General features: G+C 41.5%; 1 protein-coding gene across 20 annotated transcripts in view; it reads left to right on the forward strand.

The window, feature by feature from the left end:
* Nucleotides 1-22,289, forward strand: part of LOC139542193 (E3 ubiquitin-protein ligase HUWE1-like) — an 82,891-nt gene that overhangs the window by 14,631 nt on the left and 45,971 nt on the right. For 14 of the 20 annotated variants that reach the window (XM_071347321.1, XM_071347331.1, XM_071347314.1 and 11 more), the window contains 13 exons: nucleotides 1,769-1,876; nucleotides 2,039-2,140; nucleotides 6,802-6,882; nucleotides 8,585-8,691; nucleotides 12,584-12,776; nucleotides 12,990-13,081; nucleotides 13,958-14,178; nucleotides 14,345-14,402; nucleotides 14,715-14,891; nucleotides 15,821-16,066; nucleotides 21,181-21,314; nucleotides 21,480-21,595; nucleotides 21,916-22,104. In XM_071347321.1, the coding sequence (XP_071203422.1) occupies nucleotides 1,769-1,876; nucleotides 2,039-2,140; nucleotides 6,802-6,882; nucleotides 8,585-8,691; nucleotides 12,584-12,776; nucleotides 12,990-13,081; nucleotides 13,958-14,178; nucleotides 14,345-14,402; nucleotides 14,715-14,891; nucleotides 15,821-16,066; nucleotides 21,181-21,314; nucleotides 21,480-21,595; nucleotides 21,916-22,104 (1,824 nt within the window). The remainder of the gene's footprint in view (nucleotides 1-1,768; nucleotides 1,877-2,038; nucleotides 2,141-6,801; nucleotides 6,883-8,584; nucleotides 8,692-12,583; nucleotides 12,777-12,989; nucleotides 13,082-13,957; nucleotides 14,179-14,344; nucleotides 14,403-14,714; nucleotides 14,892-15,820; nucleotides 16,067-21,180; nucleotides 21,315-21,479; nucleotides 21,596-21,915; nucleotides 22,105-22,289) is intronic. The other 6 variants (XM_071347327.1, XM_071347333.1, XM_071347334.1 and 3 more) reach the window with 3 other exon arrangements.

Below are 22,289 nucleotides of genomic sequence, written 5' to 3' on the forward strand. Positions count from 1 at the left end.
TAAGGCAAAAGTGATAACTAAGTGGCTCGGGGAACAAAACATCGATATTTTGGGTCCATGGCCAGGAAACTCCCCAGACCTTAATCCCATTGAGAACTTGTGGTCAATCCTCAAGAGGCGGGTGAACAAACAAAACGCCACAAATTCTGACAAACTCCAAGCATTGATTATGCAAGAATGGGCTGCAATCAGTCAGGATGTGGCCCAGAGGTTAATTGACAGCATGCCAGGGCGGATTGCAGAGGTCATGAAAAAGATGGGTCAACACTGCAAATATTGACTCTTTGCTTTAACTTCATGTAATTGTCAATAAAAGCCTTTGACACTTATGAAATGATTGTAATTATACTTCCGTATTCCATAGTAACATCTGACAAAAATATCTATAGACACTGAAGCAGCAAACGTTGTGGAAACTAATATTTGTGTCATTCTCAAAACTTTTGGCCACGACTGTACTTTGCTCAGTTCATCTTTCCCTCGATCCTGACTAGTCAACCAGTCCCTGCCGCTAAAAAACATCCCCACAGCATGATGCTGCCGCCACCATTCTTCACCGTAGGCTTCCTCCAGACGTGACGCTTGTTTCTCATGGTCAGACTCCTTTCTGTGCCTTTTGGCAAACTCCAAGCGGGCTGTCATGTGGCTTCCGTCTGGCCACTCTACCATAAAGGCCTGATCTGGTGGAGTGCTGCAGAGATGGTTGTCCTTCTGGAAGGTTCTCCCATCTCCACAGAGGAACTTTGGAGCTCTGTCAGTGACCATTGGGTTCTTAGTCACCTCCCTGACCAGCTCTAGGAAGAGTCTTTGTGGTTCCAAACATCTTCCATTTAAGAATGATGGAGGCCGCTGTGTTCTTGGCCATTTGATGCTGCAGACATTTTTTGGTAACCTGTGCCTCGACACAATCCTGTCTCGGAGCTCTACAGACAATTCCTTCGACCTCATGGTTTGGTTTTTGCTCTGACATGCGCTGTCAACTGGGGGACCTTTTTATATAGACAGGTGTGTGCCTTTCCAAATCATGTCCAATCAATTGAATTTACCACAGGTGGACTCCAAGTTGTAGAAACATCTCAAGGATGATCAATGGAAACAGGATGCACCTGAGCTCCATTGTGAGTCTCATAGCAAAGGGTCTGAATACTTATGTAATTAAGGTATTTCTATATTTAGTTTTTTGAAATGTGCACACGGAAAAATAGCTTTGTCATTATTGGGTATTGTGTGTAGATTGATGTTTTATTTAATCAATTTTAGAATAAGGTTGTAACGTAACAAAATGTGGAAAAAGGGAAGGGGTCTGAATACAAAGTTTTATTTTTTATTTTATTTTTTTATTTAACCTTTATTTAATGCAGTGTGTGTATACAGGGCACATTTTGTAAAAGAGACCTAGGTCTCAATGTCTTCCCTGTTAAAAGTAAAGGTTAAATTAAAGATGTTAGAATGAATACTTCTGCCAGATGCCTTTTTATGAAGTGTTTGGCTCTGCGCTACATTTTTTCCCCATTTGAAGACTATTCATAAAGCTTACAAAAATGTCAAAACTACAATGCTACTTCCTGGTAACTAGCTACGCGTTGTAGTGTTATGGTTGCTACAAATGTAATGAGCTTCCTAAATGAAAAGTTAAATGGCCTCAATTTACCTACGTTTTCCATGTCTGTATTATGGTTGCTAATATAGGTCCAGAGTTGGCTATGTGTCGTGGTGTTGTGGCTGTTAGCTTTGTGTTGTGGCTGCTAACACTGTGTATTCTTAACAGTGTCAGAAGAGAGGATGGAGAGCAGCCCTGGTCCCTCAACTTCCTCTGGCTCCAGACCTGAGACCGATCCCAGAGGACTTAGCAACACTTCCAGCACGCCCCGTACAGGTACACAGACACACGCCGAGGAACACGCATGCAACACTCGCACAAACACACTCTCTCAGCTTAGGCTATCGCACGCACACTCAAGCACGTACACGCGCATGCACACACTCCATGTTGATCATCTGCCATGTTGACCATCTCCCATGGCTTTTCTCCTTGCAGGCGTCCAGTGTATTCCCCAGAGGGCCGCTCTGTTGAAATCAATGTTAAACTTTTTAAAGAAAGCCATCCAGGACCCTGCCTTCTCTGATGGCATCCGCCACGGTGAGTGAGCTATGATAACCACACTCTATAAAATGCATGATCAATGGAGATTCTCTAGACTTAGGCGTCCTGCAGCTGTTATTGAACTTTTGAAAAGCGATATCCCAAGTATAAGTACAGTGAAGTACACACACACTAAAGGGCAAAAAATAAAAAGAATGGTTTGAGCAAAATAGTTTGTTCTTTTGACAACGGAAAACTTCAAGGAGTTGATCTGATGGATATCAGTGATGTCATCGGCCTCCCCCTTGCTTGAGACCCAATAGAGAACAAAATAACAAAGGTCCATATGCTACTTATCATTTTATCTATAAAATGTCTGCCACAACAATTGAAAAACGTTACACATTTTTGGTTTCCTCCGCTGTAAAAGCCATTTGCCCGATGACGAGCACATTTGTTTCCGTATTTCCTCCTTGCCTCCTCTCCTCGATTACCTTTGACTTTTTTCAAAAGTAGGTGTGGAGTGGACGGAGGAGTGGGCATAATCTGTTGAGAATCTCCTATGGGCTCAGGAGTGCACACTACACAGAATCTAGCTAGCAAGCTAATCAATCCACAGCCGGTGTTAGCAACAACTACCTCACCAGTCACTTCTATTTCAAGTCCTGTGGTTTGTATCGTAAAGTTCGATGTCGAGGAAACCTAGCTAGCTTTTGTTGACTGCTATAGTCTAGCTAACTAACAACAAAAATATCAGGAATAGTGACAAACGACTCACGTTTGTGAAATAATCATTCCGCATGAATTGCTGTTATAGTAAAGTACTCTAGTAGTTCCATAATGCTTTTCCAAATCCTTAATCCATCCACACTATTTAACTTGGTTAAGCTGCCACATGGGTAAAACCAAGATAGCCTACTAGCCCCAAGTGGAGGTAGTAGCTAATTTGAATATCCAAGTGTGAGCAGATTCCATTGGCTGAGCTAGCAAATCAGCTGTTGACTGGTATACGCCAACACCATTCTGTTTCCTGACAGGCCTAGCAGGGGAACAGAATCCCCTTAACATCCTTAATTATATTTTTTTTTGGAAAGGAAATGTTTTTAATTCATATTGTAGTCAATTATAGGTCATATTTATGGAACTCTGGCCAGCTACTTTAAGCTATCTGGGGTAACTGGCCCTATATGATCATTATAAGTATTTTACCAGACGCTCTTATCCAGAGCAACTTACAGGAGCAATTAGGGTTCAGTGCCATGCTCAAGGGCACATTGACAGATTTTTCAGCTCTGAAAAAATACCTCACTCAATTTGAACCAGCGACCGGTTACTGGCTCAACGCTAGGCTACCCGCCACCCTTAAGGGTCAAGGGGTTCTAATGCTGATAGTAGGAAATGGTGCTTCAACAAATTGAAGTGGAAGACTATTCATAACCATGAAGGCCATATCTGTATACAGTCCTTTCAGAAAGTGGGATTAAATTTGATTGATTTTAGTGAAATAAAGTTTATAAAAAAAGTTATAAATAAACAAACTATCTTGATTAGATAAATATTCGCCCCCCCTGAGTCAAAACATTTTTGAAAAACCATCTGCAATGATTACAGCTATGAATCTTTTGAGTTAAGTCTCTAAGAGCTCAGCCAACTCTTAAACTTTTGGAAAAAATTTACTTTGACCAGATACAAGGCTATTTCACAGTAAACAAATTAACTGACTTTCAGTATGCTTATAGGGAAGGGCACTAAACATGTGTGTCACTTACACAAATGACTGATAATTGGCTGAAATAAATTGATATTAAGAAGATTGGGAGCGGTTTTGTTATAGTTCAGTTAAATTTGTGAGATTATTGATCATAATCTGCTGCTGAAAAAATGTATGTTATGACTTCTGCTATATCGTGGATCGAGAAGGGCCTGTCTAGCAGAACAGTGGGTGTTCTTTAATGGAAGTATCTCCAACATAATCCAGGTAGTCGGGCATTCCCCACGGCAGCTGTCTAGGCCTCTTACTTTTTCAATCTTTACTAATGACCTGGAACTGAGTAAAGCCTTTGTCTGTTTGCTAATGATTTAGCATTATACACGTCAGCTACAACAAGTGAAATCACTGTGACGCTTACAAAAAAGAGCTGCAGTCAGTGTTAGAATGGGTTGCAAGTAATAAGCTAGTGTGAAATATTTCAAAAACGAAAAGCATTTTATTTGGGACTTCATTCACAAAACCCTAAACCTCAAGTAAATCTTGAAATGAATACTGTGGAAATTGAGGTCCCTAAACTGCTTGCTGTAACCCTGGATTGTAAAACATATTGATGCAAAGGTAGCTAAGATAAGGCAAGGTCTGTCTGTAATAAAGCTCTGCTCTGCTTTCTTGACATCGCTATCAGCAAAAATGGTCCTTCTGGCCCTTGTTTTCTCGCATCTGGATGACTGCCCAGTCCTATGGTCAAGTGCCACAGAGAGGGACATGGGTAAATTACAGTGGGCCCAGAGCAGGACGGCTGGCCATTAACTATACACTGAGTGCTAACATCAATAACATGCATGTCAGTCTCTCCTGGCTCAAAGTAGAGGAGAGATTGACTGCGTCACTACTGTGTTGACATGTTGAAGCACTGAGCTGTCTGTTCAAATGACCTGCACACAGCTCAGACAACCATACATGCCCCACAAGGGATGCCACCAGGGGTCTCTTCATCGTTCCCAGAACAGTCCAGAACAGACTCTGGGGAAACGCACAGAACTCTATTCCACATCAAGTAACTCATACAAGCAGTAAAAACAGATGAAACTACACCTTATGGAACAACGTGGACTGTGAAGAGACACACACACACAAACACATAATATTGTGGAATTACAAATGTTTTATTGTAGATTAGAGTGGTGTAATGTTTTTTGTTGTTGTGATGTACACTGAATGAATATAAACGCAACATGTAAAGTGTTGGTTTCATAAGCTTTAATAAAAAAATCCCAGAAATGTTCCATTCAAAGCTGATTTTGCTCAAATTCTGTGCACAAATTTGTTTACATCCCTGTTAGTGAGCATTACTCCTTAGCCAATATAAACCATCCACCTGACAGGTGTGGCATATCAACAAGCGGATTAAACAGCAGTCAGTACATAGGTGCGCCTTGTGTTCGGGACAATAAAAGGCCCCTCTAAAATGTGCACCTTTGTCATACAACAAAATGCCACAGATGTCTCAAGTTTTGAAGAAGTGTGCAGTTGGCATGCTGACTGCAGGAATGTCCACCAGAGCAATGAGTATTTCTGTCTGTAATAAAGCCCTTTTGTGGGGAGAAACTTATTCTGATTGGCTGGGCCTAGCTCCCCAGTGGGTGAGCCTGGCCCACCCATGGCTGCACCCCTGCCAAGTCACGTGAAAACCATAGATTAGGGCCTTATTTGTTTCAATTAACTGATGTCCTTGTATGAACTATAACTCAGTAAAATCTTTGAAATTGTTGTGTTTTTATTTTGTTCAGTATAATTGCCTTAATCTTGTTTGCACCCCAGGAAGATTAGCTGCTGCCTTGGCAGCAGGTACAAATACACCTGTATGGTACAATATATATATATATATATATTTAATTCTTCAAACTCTGTCAAGTTCTTTGTTGATCAATGCCAGACAGCCATTTTCATGTCTTGTCATGTATTTTCAAGCCCATTTAAGTCAAAACTGTACCAAGGCCTCTCGGGAACATTCAATTATGTATTTTTTTTAAGCAACTCCAGTGTAGATTTGGCCTTTTGTTTTAGGTTATTGTCTTGCTTATAGGGGAATTTGTCTTCCAGTGTCTGTTGGAAGCAGACTAAACAAGGTTTTCATCTAGGATTGTTCTTGTGCTTAGCTGTAATATTATTATTTTTTTTTTTCAACAACAACAAAGTTTCCTTGCCGTTGACAAGCATAACATGATTCAGCCACCGTGCTTGAAAATATGAAGTGGTACTCAGTGATGTGCTGTTTGATTTGCCCCAAACATCATGCTTTGTATTCAGGACAAAAAGTATATTTCTTTCTCACATTTTTTGCAGTGCCTTGTTGCGAACAGGATGCGTGTTTTGGGGGGGGGGGGGAATTTGTACAGGTTTCCTCCTTTTTACTGTCTTTTAGGTTAGTATTGTGGAGTAACTGCAGGGTTGTTGATCCTTCATTAGGAGAAAACTATCACAGCCATTAAACTCTAACTGTTTAAAAAAAAAAAAAATCACCATTGGCGTCATGGTGAAATCCCTGAGCGGTTTCCTTCCTCTCCGGCAACCGAGTTGGGAAGGATGCCTGTATCTTTGTCGTGACTCGTGTATTGATATAACATCCAAAGATGGGGTGTTAATGTTAATTGGTGTTAATTCAAAAAAACATGTTATTGAACACAGAATGAGTCCATGCAACTTGTGATTTTTACGCTTGAGCTTAATTAGGCTTGCCATTTCAGCTTTCATTTTTAAATCATTTGTAATCATTTCTCAAAACAAAATTCCACATTGACATTGTGTCATTGACCTACACACAATACCCAATCTCATTTTAATCCATTTTAAATTCAGGCTGTAACACAGCAAAATGTGGAAAAAGTCAACTGGTGTGAACAATTTCTGAAGGCACTGGATATATTCCATGATGTATGATTGTATGAATACCCCCTGGAAATGGCCTGACTAACTGTCCTGTCTCTGTATGGCCTCTATTCTCCAGTCATGGACGGGTCCTTGCCTACCTCACTCAAGCACATCATCAGTAATGCCGAATACTATGGACCTTCTCTCTTCCTACTGGGTGAGTACTCAGTTCACACATTCTTCAGTGATATTCGGTTTAGAGGTCTACCGTTTTAATTAGAGCCGTTTTTCAAGTTTTCATAACAATCGGTAATCGGCATTTTTGGACGCTGATTATGGTCGATTACATTGCAATCCACGAGGAGACTGCATGGCAGGCTGACCACCTGTTTCGCGAGTGCAGCAAGGAGCCAAGGTAAGTTGCTAGCTAGCATTAAACTTATCTTATAAAAAACAATCAATCTTAACATAATCACTAGTTAACTACACATGGTTTATATTACTAGTTTAACTAGCTTGTCCTGCGTTGCATATAATCAATGTGGTGCCTGTTCATTTATCATCGAATCACAGCCTACTTTGCCAAACGGGGGATGATTTAACAAAAGTGCATTCGGGGAAAAAAGCGCAATCGTTGCACAAATGTACCTAAACATAAACATCAATGCCTTTTCTTAAAATCAATACACAAGTATATTTTTTAAAAACCTGCATATTTAGTTAAAAGAAGTTAATGTTAGCAGGCTATATTAACCAGGGAAATTGTGTCACTTCTCTTTCGTTCTGTGCAAGCAGAGTCGGGGTATATGCAGCAGTTAGGGCCGCCTGGCTCGTTGCGAACTGTGTGAAGACCATTTCTTCCTAACAAAGACCGTAATTAATTTGCCAGAATTTTACATAATTATGACATACCATTGAAGGTTGTACAATGTAACAGCAATATTTAGACTTAGGGTTGCCAACCGTTCGATAAAATACGGAACGGTTCCGTATTTCACTGAAAGAATAAACGTTTTGTCTCTGGATTTGACCATATTAATGACCAAAGGCTCGTATTTCTGTGTGTTTATTATGATTAAGTCTGTTTTGATAGAGTATTCTGACTGAGCTGTGGTAGGCAGCAGCATGCTCGTAAGCATTCGTTCAAACAGCACTTTACTGCATTTGCGAGCAGCTTTTAGCAATGCTTGAAGCACAGCGCTGTTTATGACTTCAAGCCTATCAACTCCCGAGATTAGGCTGGCAATACTAAAGTGCCTATAACAACATCCAATAGTCAAAGGTATATGAAATACAAATGGTAGAGAGAAATTGTCATATTATTCCTTTAATTACTACAACCTAAAACTTCTTAACTGGGAATATTGAAGACTCATGTTAAAAGGAACCACCAGATTTCATATGTTCTCATGTTCTGGGAGGAACTTAAATGTTAGCTTTTTTTACATGGCACATATTGCATTTTTACTTTCTTCTCCAACACTGTTTTTGCATTATTTAAACCAAATTGAACATATTTCATTTTGTAATTGAGACTAAATTGATTTTATTTATGTATTATATTAAGTTCAAATAAAAGTGTTCATTCAGTATTGTAATTATCATTATTACATATATATAAATAAAATCGTCCGATTAATCGGTATCGGCCTTTTTGGTCCTCCGATAATCTGTATCGGCCTTTTTGGTCCTCCGATAATCTGTATCGGCGTTGAAAAATCATAATTGGTCGACCTCTACTTTGGTTTAGATGTATTAGATTGCATAGTATGCTTACTAATTTCACTTGAGACAATTCTCCAAAGTCCATCAAATCATATGCCATTTTGATGTTAAGCGAAAAGGAATGGTGTAAATTGTCTGTCAGATTTTGGTCTGATTTTAAAACATTCTCCCTCCATCCTCTCTCTCCTCCACAGCAACGGAGGTGGTGACAGTGTTTGTGTTCCAGGAGCCGTCTCTGCTCTCCTCCCTGCAGGATAACGGTCTGACTGATGTCATGCTGCATGCCCTGCTCATCAAAGACGTGAGTCGCACAGCACTCCCTCCTCTCTCGGCTCACCCCGCTTTCAGACACTAGTGGCAAAAACCCTTTCTGCAAGTGAAGGCGTTTAATATAATGTTTCTCCCTCTCCTGTATTTGGAAGAATTTAAACCAATCTAAACGGATCACTGTCCCTCCAACATTTTTCTTGTTGGCTGGATGAAAGCGTAACATGTCAACAGGAGTGTAGAAAATAGAGCAGTGCAGAAAAGGAACGCAAAACGGAATAGGAACGTCCACTCCGTGGTGTTCAATGCAGGTTTGCGTTGATAATTGCGGGGAGCGTTTTTTGCCACTAGTGTCTGAATGCGGGGTCACTCTTTCTCCTCTCTCTCCCTCTCTCTGATTGCTCACCGGATCTCCCCCCACCTCATTTCCTCTCATGGCTCCCTCCTGTCCACCCCACTCTTCTTCTATACATGTTTAAATGTCACATTTTCTCTTAGAGCAGGGTCATGCATAAACAGCAGTGCAGCCAGTGCGCCTACACTAGCTAGTCTTCAGTGTTCTTTGTAAGTACATGGAGTAGCCAGCCAGGGAATTCCGGTCCGGGGGGTTCATGAACGAGCTCTATTCTGGTGGCCAATGGTACATTCGAATGTCTTGATTCCATCCAAAATACACAGCTAAATTATTGAATACTCTTAACGACTTTACCACCCTGATTGGTAAAATTGGTTGTGGTATTGAGTAGAAAGACGTGACTTTGCAATTAAAATGACTGAACATGTATGAATTCAGTGTATTATAGGCCTATAGGATTAGGACTATTTTCTAAGTACGATCATCTTTTTTAACATTAAACCGGTCTTATGAGATTCAAATCATATTTACAGTTTTACTGCAAGATATGAATTGCCACAATTGTTTGTTCTTCAAATTGTGTATTTGATTGGCTCTGCTGCTGTGGACACCTAGGGTAAGTGGCGGCAGGTAGCCTAGGGGTTAGAGCGTTGGGCCAGTAACCAAAAGGTTGCTAGATGGAATCCCCGAGCTGACAAGGTAAAAATCTGTCATTCTGCCCCTGAACAAGGCAGTTAACCCATTGTTCCTAGGCCGTCATTGTAAATAAAAAATTGTTCTTAACTGACTTGCCTAATAAAAGAAGGAAATCAATGTCATTTTGTCATTTGGGTGACAGTTTGGACTGTCAATCATTCGTTGTGGGTGCAATTGTCAGATGGGGATGGATATTTGAGAGTCAGAGTTGGTAGGGTTTCAGATCTGTCAATCACACTGGGTGGGACTTGAGGGAAGACGGTAGATTAGTAATCTAGTCAGAAACACTTGCCTACTATACCCTTTAAATGTATTGTGGCAAAAACTAAGTCTAGTCTACTCTTTCAAAGTTGTGTTCTGTCAAGTAACATGGATTCCCTGTTGAGAAACAATATAGAATTGCAGGAGAATGTTTTTAAAATGCCAACATCTTCAGGGGGAGGGGGTTTTCCTAAATGATATGCAGATAATCGGCAATAAGCAATAGTAGCCCACCAGTATGCAAATTAGGGAGCCAAAATGAACGGCTCTCACCAATGCGATTCGGTTATTTTCAAGAAGAGCCGTTTGTTCACACCCAACCCATCAGTAGGCTACACTGACGAGTCACTTGAGCGGCACCTGTCAAGTCTCGACATGGGCTTCAAATCCTAGGAAAATACAAATTAGATCTTGAGTTTCCTTGTCCCGATTCAATGCCTTGGAAATATAACTACATTGTATGGTTTATGAATAGCAAAGGGATATAGGAGATGGACTTTATTCCGTCAGTTCAACATATTTTTTAAACTAGTCAACACACGCTGTTCGGTCGTCAATCAAAGCACAGTAAATAGCTTATGAGCCCGTATTCCATGGCTATATAGGTCTATGAAACACGCAGAAGAAAATAAAGGAATGCGCAACAAAACAATAATTGGGCCTAAGTGGATTTCACCTCATTGTTAACACTTAGTTCCTTTTTTAGAAAGTATTCATACCCCTTGACTGAAATTTAAAATTGATTACATTTAGATTTTGTGATACTGGCTTGCACACAATACCCCATAATGTCAAAATGAACTGTTAAAAACAAGAAATACATATTAATAAAAAATGAAAGGTTAATTAATGTCTTGTCAAGTATTCAACCCCTTTGTTAAGCCTAAATCAGTTCTGTAGTAAAAGTGTGCCTAAGTCATGTAATAACTTGCATGGACTCTCTGTGTGCAATAATAGTGTTGAACATGATTTCTGAACGACTACTTCTGTACCCCACATGTACAATGATCCTTAAGGTCCCTCAGTTGAGCAGTACATTTCAACCACAAAGACCAGGAAGGTTTTCCAATGCCTTACAAAGGACACCGATTGGCAGATCTATTTTTGTTTTTTTAAGGCAGACATTGAATATCCCCTTGAGCAGGGTGCAGTTATTAATTACACTGTCACTCCAAAGATACAGACGTCCTTCCAGTTGCTCAAGTGGAAGGAAATGAGCCCAATGTTGACTTTAAAACATTTAGTTTAATGGCGGTTATGGGAGAATTGAGGATGGATCAACATTGTAGTTACTCCACAATACTAACCTAAATGACAGAATGAAAAGTAGGAGGCCTGTACAGAATACCTTTTTTCCAAAACATGCCTCCTGTTTGTGTCAAAGCACTGCAAAAATGTAGCAGGGAAATGTGCTTTGTCCTGAATACAAAGCATTATGTTTGAGGCACAAACAACAGGTCACTGAGTACCACTATATATGTTTTCAAGCATGGTAGTGGCTGCATCATGTTATGGGTATGCTTGTCATCGGCAAGGACTTTTTTTTTTTTATATATATATATATATATATATATATATATATATATATATAAAAAGAAACGGAATAGAGCCAAGCACAGGCAAAAACGTAGAGGAAAACCTGGTCGTCTGCTTTCCAACAGTCACTGGAAGACAAATTCACCTTTCAGCAGGACGATAACCTAATTAATCAATAAGGCACAAGGGGGTGTGGTATATGGCCAATATACCACGGCTAAGGGCTGTTCTTAGGCACAACGCAAAGCGGAGCTCTTATAGACTTACCCATAAAGACTCACATCTGTAATCACTGCCAAAGGAGATTCTAATGCGTTGACTCAGGGTTGTGAATACTTAATGTAAATTAGATATTTCTTCATCAATAGATTTGCAAAAGTTTCTAAACCTGTTTATGTGGTGTTGTGTGAAAATGGGTGAGGATTTTTTTTTTTTATCCATTTGGAATTCAGGCTGTAAAAAAACGAAATGTGGAATAAGTCCAGGGCTATGAATAGTTTCTGAAGGCACTGTACATTACATGGGGCATGTCAATTCACTCAGGAGACTCATCATGCTCTCCCTCCTCCGTGTAAGAAATTCAACCGCAGCCACCCACAGCGCACAAAAATAACACATGTATCGAGAGGCGGGACAGACAGCAGACAAATCAGCAGTGTTTCCCTGTCATCGCTCGCTTTGTGACTGACAGGCACATGTCCTATCAATAGATCATTAGAAGATGAATATCGTTCATTCTAGCGGGATAAGGCGATACAGACTTTTCTTCACATAGCCCTCCCTCCCTCTCCAACTTAACTCATTCCTCTCTCCCTCATCTCCTCCTCCTTTCTGCCACACAGCATTACATGAAACGGTCATTCTCCCTCATTGGTTTCACTTCCTCCTTTTCTCCCTTACTCTTTCCTCCTGTTCTCCCCTCCGCTCCTGATTGCCTTTACGTTTTGATTCCCTGCGCCTCCCCCTACCCTCCTTCCCAGTCCCTCTCCTAGTTGTTCCCTACCCCTCGCCACTCTGTCTCTCACTCTCTCCCTCCCCTTCTTTTTCTCTCTCTTTCTCCCTTTTCTCTCTCTCACAGTCTCTCTCTCTGCAGGTCCCGGCCACCCGGGAGGTGCTTGGTTCTCTCCCTAACGTGTTCAGTGCCCTGTGCCTGAACGCGCGAGGCCTGCACTCCTTCGTCCAATGCCAGCCTTTTGAGCGCCTCTTCAAGGTGCTTCTGTCACCTGACTACCTGCCTGCCATGAGACGACGCCGCAGCTCTGACCCTCTGGGTGAGTGTAGGGGATGTGGGTGTGTTATAGGAATCTAGTATGGAGAGACTTTTTGAGAGGACTCTGTGAACTTAAAGGAAGAACACCATTCACTGTTGAAAAAACAGGTGTGTGTATTCAAGTTATGTTGTATGGTGACACATTACACTGTTGATTCAGATGAGATTGTCTGTCTGTCTGTATGTAACCTTTCTAACGTGTGTGTTTCTACAGGAGACACGGCATCCAACCTGGGCAGTGCTGTGGACGAACTGATGAGACATCAACCCACTCTGAAGACTGACGCAACTACTGCCATCATCAAGGTGGGTTCACCATCTGAAATGATCAGCGGCATTGATCAGGGATGGGCGCAAGTACTCAATTTGAGCTGACAAGGTACAAAGCTGTCGTTCTGCCCCTGAACAAGGCACTGTTCCTAGGCCGTCATTGAAAATAAGAATTTGTTCTTAACTGACTTGCCTAGTTAAATAAATGTAAAATAAAAAAAAATAAAAAAAAGTACTGACAAACTTTCAAACGCTGATGTTTATTGTATGTCAAGTGCAGTGAAAATGGGTTCAAGACCAGAACATCCAGTAATTGGAACAACTGTTGGCATACCGCTCACTTTTTTGCCTTCAGCCCCATTTCATGGTACTCAAGTTCTCAAAATGATTTTCGTGGGTACTCGGACACAGAAACTCTTAAATGCCCTACCCTACCATTGATCATGTCTAGACTACTAGTTTTACCTCACATTTACATTTACATTTAAGTCATTTAGCAGACGCTCTTATCCAGAGCGACTTACAAATTGGTGCATTCACCTTATGATATCCAGTGGAACAACCACTTTACAATAGTGCATCTAACTCTTTTAAGGGGGGGGGGGTTAGAAGGATTACTTTATCCTATCCTAGGTATTCCTTAAAGAGGTGGGGTTTCAGGTGTCTCCGGAAGGTGGTGATTGACTCCGCTGACCTCACCATATGACTTCATCAGGAAAAACTGAACTCCTGTTGCAGCTTTTAACCAGGGCCCAGAGTTGAACAGTTTCAGGTCACGAAAAACCCTAGGACCCCGATCATTCAGATTGACTATGTTAACTGCGTAGTAAACTAACCTGGATCAGTGTGATCTGAACAGGAACAACTCGTTATTAGACCCTAGAGTTTTAACACATGCTTGTCTTCTCCCAGTTACTGGAGGAGATCTGTAACCTGGGCCGAGCCCCGGAGTACATCTGTCAGAAGCCCTCTATCCAGAAGACTGATGGCACCGTGACCGCGCCCCCGGCACGCTCTTCCCACGCCGCCGAGGAGGCCTCCAGCGAAGACGAGGAGGAGGAGGAGGCGCTCCATACCTTCACCCAGCAGCAGGGGGAGCCAGAGAGCAACAGACAGTCAGTGCCAGTTGAACTGTATGACATACTAAATCAGAGATGTGATTTTTCCTGATCAATTCAGGATTTATTGCTCCTCTGATATTTAATTTTTTCCTCTATATTCAATAATGTTTTACATTTCACATTTTGTTACATGTGTTTGCGGTGGGGAGTTGGAATGCTGATGGTGTTTTTCCTATAGGGTTGTTGGCACCGAAGAGAGGATACCCATTCCTCTGATGGATTACATTCTCAATGTGGTATGTGGTGTCGAAGTTCTTTCCCATTCTTTCACCTGCAATTAAAAAGCACTCTTAAATCAAGTCCCTTTCCACTAAACAAAACTTGTCAATGAAGCAATTCTAGTCTCTCAAATCATATGAGATTGTTTCCCTTGAGAGTGTTCAAAATAAATCTGCACATTGGTACTAGGTTTGAAACAGAATAATCACTTTTGGGAGCATATACTAGTGTGTGTACTCTATTGTTTTCTACTATCGTCTAATCAAGCTCTTTTTGAGATGTTTACATACTGTACCATACCATGAGTCTTCCCTGGTTTCCCCTCTCAGATGAAGTTTGTGGAGTCCATCCTGAGTAACAACACGACCGACGACCACTGTCAGGAGTTTGTCAACCAGAAGGGTCTTCTGCCCCTGGTCTCGATCCTGGGTCTACCCAACCTGCCCATTGACTTCCCCACATCAGCTGCCTGTCAGGCTGTAGCCGGGGTCTGCAAGTCCATACTGGTGAGACCTGACACGGGTTATGGGGACATGACATGGGTTGTTGTTTTAGTTGGTTTTTGTCTTATAATTTTTTTTATTTGACCGGTATTACCAGCTATGTTTGCTGAAGGTAGAAAATCCTAGAAAATGTTATTTAAATAACACAAGCTCCAATTGTGTGTCAATTAATTAACTCCAATCAAAAAACAAAAGAGGTTGAAAAGTGGTAGAATTGCCCTTTAAAGTGTTGGCCAAGAGGTTCGGACCTCTTGCGTAATGGTTAAGTTGTTGGCCAAACAGTTGCTGGACCCTTGTTTGAGTCCCGGTCAGGGCTACACCCCGAGTTTGCTACCACATACATCAATGATTAAACTGCCCGTAATGTACTTCTCAGTCCGTTGGAGAGGATCAGCTTCAGCAAAGTGAGGTGTCGAATCACTGATCTACAAATAGTATTCCCTGCCAAATAGGCTTTGTACAATTAACAACAAGACATTGATTGATCGATTGCAGACAGCTTGTGTCAATTAAATAACATTTCTAATAATTTTTTGGACCAACAATTGGCACAAGATATGGGGGTAGGAGGCCTGCCAGGCTGTAGCCAGGGTCTGAGAGTCCACACTGGTGAGACTGGGAGCATGGGGAGATATGATTTCATTGAATTTGTTAATGACTGAGCTCAAGCAGAGCTCAACAACTGACTCTTGTGATTAAGGTCCTATGTTCCCACGGTTCCCTTTGACACTGCTATATTGTGACCACAGTCCAGGCCCCTTGGGGCATCCCAGACTTGTGCTGGTCTTCAATCTCTGACCCCTGTGTGTGGTGCTGCTGTATTGTGACTTAACTCCAAGGAGACCTATTAAATGTAACCAACTTCAGTCTCTGATCCCTGTGACTGTGCTGTATTGATACTGAAGCGCCGTGTGTTGTCCCGTGGTCCCCAGACCCTGTCCCATGAGCCCAAGGTGCTCCAGGAAGGGCTGTGTCAGCTGGACAGCATCCTGTCGGCCCTCGAGCCGCTCCACCGCCCCATCGAGGTCCCCGGGGGCTCGGTGCTCCTCCGAGAGCTTGCCACCGCCGGTCACGTGACCGACGCCACGCTGTCGGCCCGCGCCACGCCCCTGCTACACGCGCTCACCGCCGCACACGCCTATATCCTGATGTTCGTGCACACCTGCAGGGTAGGACAGGTAAGAAGCCTGGGAACCAATCAGCAATGGTCTCTCATTGTCACACCACACCAGTAGCCCCCAAAGTAGTCTTAATTAGGTGTTGATGTTTTGCAACAACAACAAAAAAAGTGTGTGTGTGTATATATATGTGTGTGTGTGTGTGTGTTTTACATACACCTTAGCCAAATACATTTAAACTAATTTTTTTTTCACAATTCCTGATATTTAATCCTAGTAAAAATTCCCTGTCTTAGGTCAGTTAGGATCACCACTTTATTTTAAGAATGTGAAATGTCAGAATAATAGTAGAGTGATTTATTTCAGCTTTTATTTATTTCACTCAATTTATATTTGGTAGCATTGCCTTTAAATTGTTCAACTTGGGTCAAACATTTAGAGTAGCCTTCCACAAGCTTCCCACAGTAAATTGGGTGAATTTTGGCCCATTCCTCTTGACAGAGCTGGTGTAACTGAGTCAGGTTTGTTGGCCTCCCTTCTCGCACACGCTTTTTCTGTTCTGTCCACAAATTTTCTATGGGATTGAGGTCAGGGCTTTGTGATGGCCACTCCAATGCCTTGACTTTGTTGTCCTTAAGCCATTTTGCCAAAACTTTGGAAGTATGCTTGGGGTCATTGTCCATTTGGAAGACCCATTTGCAACTAAGCTTTTAACTTCCTGACTGATGTCTTGATGTTGCTTCAATATATCCACATAATTTTACTGCCTCATGATGCCATATATTTTGTGAAGTGCACCAGTCCCTCCTGCAGCAAAGCACCCCCACAACATGATGCTGCTACCCCTGTGCTTCACGGTTGGGATGGTGTTCCTCGGCTTGCAAGCTTCCCTTTTTCCTCCAAACATAATGATGGTCATTATGGCCAAACAGTTCTATTTTTCATCAGACCAGAGGATATTTCTCCAAAAAGTATGATCTTTGTCCCCATGTGCAGTTGCTAACCGTACTCTGGCTTTTTTATGGCAGTGGTCCCATGGTGTTTATACTCTCGTACTATTGTTTGTACAGATGACCGTGGTACCTTCAGGCATTTGGAAATTGCTCCCAAGGATGAACCAAACTTGTGGAGGTCTACAATATTTTGTCTTGGCTGATTTCTTTAGATTTTCCCATGATGTCAAGCAAAGAGGCACTGAGTTTGAAGGTAGGCCTTGAAATACATCCACAGGTACACCTCCAATTGACTGAAATGGTGTCAATTAGCCTATCAGAAGCTTCTAAAGCCATGACATCATTTTCTGGAATTTTCCAAGTTGTTTAAAGGCACAGTCAACTTAGTGTATGTAAACTTCTGACCCACTGGAATTGCGATACAGTGAAATAATCTCTGTAAACAATTTTTGGTGAAATTACTTGTGTCATGCACAAAGTAGATGTCTTAACTGACTTGCCAAAACTATAGTTTGTTAACCTCACTAGGGTATGTGGGACGCTACCATCCTCGTCAACAGCCAGTGAAACTGCAGGGGGCCAAATTCAAAACAACAGATATCCCATAATTAAAATTTGTCAAACATACAAGTATTTTACACCATTTTAAAGATACACTTGTTGTAAATCCAGCCACAGTGTCTGATTTCAAAAAGGCTTTACGACGAAAGCACACCAAACGATTATGTTAGGTCAGAGCCAAGTCACAGAAAAACACAGCCATTTTTTCCAGCCAAAGAGAGGAGTCACAAAAAGCAGAAATTTAGATAAAATGAATCACTAACCTTTGATGATCTTCATCAGATGACAGTCAGGACACAACACATGTATGTTTTGTTCGATAAAGTTCATATTTATATCCAAAAATCTCAGTTTACATTGGCGCGTTATGTTCAGTAGTTCCAAAACATCCGGTGATTTTGCAGAGAGCCTCATCAATTTACAGAAATACTCATAATAAACATTGCTAAAAGATACAACTGTTATGCATGGCATTTTAGATCCACTTCTTCTTAATGCAACCGCTGTGTCAGATTTCAAAAAAAAACTTTACGGATAAAGCACACCATGCAATAATCTTGAGTACAGCGCTCAGACACAAAACCAAGCCATACAGATCACCTTTGATGATGATCATCAGAATGCACTCCCAGGAATCCCAGTTCCACAATAAATGTTTGATTTATTCGATAAAGTCCATTTATGTCCAAATACCTCCTTTTTGGTCGCGTGTTCAGTTCACAATCCAAACTCACGACGCGCGGGCAGGTCCAGACGAAAAGTCATATTACAGTTCGTAGAAACATGTCAAACGAAGTATAGAATCAATCTTTAGGATGTTTTTATTATAAATCTTCAAGAATGTTCCAACCGGAGAATTCCTTTGTCTGTATAAATGGAATGGAGCGCAAGCCAGCTCATGCTGGTGGTCAGCTCATGCCACTCTGGCAGACCTCTGACTCATTCAGCTCCCATTCCCTCCTCCTTCACAGTAGAAGCATCAAACAAGGTTATAAAGACTGTTGACATCTAGTGGAAGCCTTAGGAAGTGCAATATGACCCCATAGACACTGTATATTCGATAGGCAAAGACTTGAAAACCTACAAGCCTCAGATTTCCCACTTCCTGGTTGGATTTTTTCTCAGGTTTTTGCCTGCCATATGATTTCTGTTATACTCACAGACATCATTCAAACAGTTTTAGAAACTTCAGAGCGTTTTATATCCAAATATACTAATTATATGCATATTATATATTTTATGGCAGAGTAGCAGGCCATTTAATTTGGGCACGCTTTTCATCCAAAATTCCGAATGCTGCCCACTACCCTAGTGAAGTTAACAATAAATTTGTGGAGTGGTTGAAAAACTAGTTTTAATGACTCCAACATAAGTGTATGTAAACTTCCGACTTCAACTGTGTGTGTGTGTATATATATGACACACCTTAGCGTGTGTGTATATACAGTTGAAGTCGGAAGTTGGCATACACTTAGGTTGGAGTCATTTTAAACTTGTTTTTCAACCACTCCACAAATTTTGTTAACCTTTCTGAACCACACATCCCGGATCCGGGATAATTGTCATCAGCAACGCTGAATAGCATTGCGCCACAGTCAAATAATATTACTAGAAAATATTCATATTCATGAAATCACAAGTGCAATATTGCAAAACACAGCTTAGCCTTTTGTTAATCCACCTGTCGTCTCAGATTTTGAAATTATGCTTTACAGCGAAAGCAATACAAGCGTTTGTAAGTTTATCGATCGCTCGACAAAACATTAAGTACACTTAGCATCAGGTAACTTGGTCACAAATCAGAAAAGCAATCAAATTAATCGTTTACCTTTGATGATCTTCGGATGTTTTCACTCACGAGACTCCCAGTTAGACAACAAATGTTCCTTTTGTTCCATAAAGATATTTTTATATCCAAATACCTCAGTTCGTTTCGCGCGTTATGCTGAGAAATCCACAGGAAAAAGCGTTCACGACAACGCTGACAAAAATTCCAGATAATATCCATAATGTCCACAGAAACATGTCAACTATTTTTTATAATCAATCCTCAGGGTGTTTTTCAAATATCTATTCGATAATATATCAACCGGGAGTGTTGGTTTTTCACTAGGACCGGGAGTAACAATGGCCGCCTTTCTCTGTTGCGCACAACTCATTCTGAGAGCCCCCACCTATCCACTTACACAATGTGATCGTTATCGCTCATTTTTCAAAATAAAAGCCTGAAACTATGTCTAAAGGCTGTTGACACTTTAGGGAAGCCATAGAAAAAGGAATCTGGTTGATATCCCTTTAAATGGGTAATAGGGATGGTTTCAAAAACAGAGGCACTTCCTTCCTTGGATTTTCCTCAGGTTTTAGCCTGCAATATCAGTTCTGTTAAACTCACAGACAAGATTTTGACAGTTTTGGAAACTTTAGAGTGTTTTCTATCCTAATCTGACAATTATATGCATATTCTAGTTTCGGGTGCTGAGAAATAGGCAGTTTCAAATGGGTACGTTTTTTAGCCAAAAATGAAAATACTGCCCCCTACACTTAAGAAGTTAAAAAACTATAGTTTTGGCAAGTCTGTTAGGACATCTACAAAGATTGTAATTTTTGGAGTAATGTCCTCTGGTCTGATGAAACAAAAATAGAACTGTTTGGCCATAATGACCATCGTTATGTTTGGAGGAAAAAGGGGGATGTTTGCAAGCAGAAAAACACCATCCCAACCGTTAAGCACGGGGGTGTCAGCATGATGTTGTGGGGGTGCTTTGCTGCAGGAGGGACTGGTGCACTTCACAAAATGTATGGCATCACGAGGAAGTAAAATTTGGTGGATATATTGAAGCAACATCAGTCAGGAAGCTCAAGACATCAGTCAGGAAGTTAAAGCTTGGTCGCAAATGGGTCTTCCAAATGACCTCAAGCATACTATCAAAGTTGTGGCAAAATGGCTTAAATGCAACAAAGTCAAGGTATTGGAGTGGCCATCACAAAACCCTGACCTCAATCCCATAGACAATTTGTGGGCAGAACTGAAAAGGCGTGTGCGAGCAAGGAGGCCTACAAACCTGACTGTGACACCAGCTCTGTCAGGAGGAATGGGCCAAAATTCACCCAACTTATTGTGGAAGCTTGTAAGAGGCTACCCAAAATATTTGACCCAAGTTAAACAATTTAAAAGCAATGCTACCAATTACTAATTGAGTGTATGTAAACTTCTGACCCACTGCTGAAGTGTATCATTCTCTCTACTATTATTCTGACATTTCACATTCTTAAAATAAAGTGGTGATCCTAATTGACCTAAGACCTGGGAATTTTTACTAGGATGAAATGTCAGGAATTGTGAAAGCTTTTTAAATGCATTTGGGTAAGGTGTATGTAAACTTCCGACTTCACCTGTATATGTGTGTGTTTTATTTATATATATATTTACATACACCTTAGCCAAATGCATTTAAAAACTCAGCTCTTGGTTTGAAGATGTCAGCAGTATATAACCAACCAACTGTCGACATATTGCAGATTTATTGTCTGTGGATTTCCAAATAACCATGTCTGTCTGGTTTTTAGGTGATTTTTGGGATGGAGTTGCTTGACTGTGAGTGTGTTAATAGTGGTGGGTGCATTAACCGTCTCGTCTCTTCCCCTGTTTGTGTTGTACAGAGTGAGATCAGGGCCATCAGTGTGAACCAATGGGGCTCCCAGCTAGGTCTGAGTGTTCTCAATAAGCTGAGCCAGCTCTACTGCTCTCTGGTCTGGGAGAGCACTGTGCTGCTGTCACTCTGCACACCCAACAGGTACACTAAGCTGATGCTTTCTCCCCCTCTTGCTTTATCCATATGTTTTGGCCTTGGGTTTCTCTATCTGGTTCTCCCATTTTCTCTCTCTCTCTGGCTTTCTCTTCCTCAGCAGTCAGCCAGCAGCACACAGTAACCTCCTCTTTCTCTCCTCTCCTCCTCCAGTCTCCCCCCAGGCTGTGAGTTTGGCCAGGCTGACATGCAGAAGCTTGTTCCCAAAGAGGACAAGCCATCTGGCAGCACCACAGCCACAGCCACCGCCTCAGGATCCAGGAGAGCTGGTAATGAAGATGACCTCCTACTGGAAAAACAACCAAAAGAAAATGTTATTATCAAATATTTATGAACGTTAATTCATGAAATATGCAATAGTACATTTTGTTGGGCAATGTTTGGCAGTGTGCTTTAGGCAGTTCTTTTTTAAATCTTTTTTTTTTAAACATTCTGATAAAACTGCCCACTCCGGAATGTTTGTCGGGCATCGTTTGAGCAACGTGCAAAGAAAGAATTGAAGCATCTTTTAGCCAAACTTTCTCTTCCAGCCCAGCCACCACTAGCTCTAACCACTAGGCCTCTCCCCTCTCTCTCGCTCTCTCCCTAGCTGAGTCTGACACTGTTGCTTTGGACCCCTCTGCCACCGGTCTCCTGGAGGGGATGGGGTTGGACGGGGACACGCTAGCCCCCATGGAGACTGACGAGCCGACCGCCGGCACCGCTGACCCCAAGACCAAGTCTAAACTGACCCCCGCCATGGCCACACGCATCAAGCAGATCAAACCACTGCTCTCCGGTGAGGAAATCCTCGATTTTTCTCTTTATTTTCGAGTAATTAAAAAAATAATTGTAGTCGGGTAGTAGGCATAGTTGAATGGTATCCCCACCAAATAGAGAGATGTACGGTCAGAATCTCTGCGTTAGTGAGAAGTGTGTCTAACTGTCTGATGAAGGTCAGAACACGTCCGCTTTGACTCCTGA

Source organism: Salvelinus alpinus, chromosome 17, assembly GCF_045679555.1.
Source record: "Salvelinus alpinus chromosome 17, SLU_Salpinus.1, whole genome shotgun sequence".
NCBI lineage: Eukaryota > Metazoa > Chordata > Actinopteri > Salmoniformes > Salmonidae > Salvelinus > Salvelinus alpinus.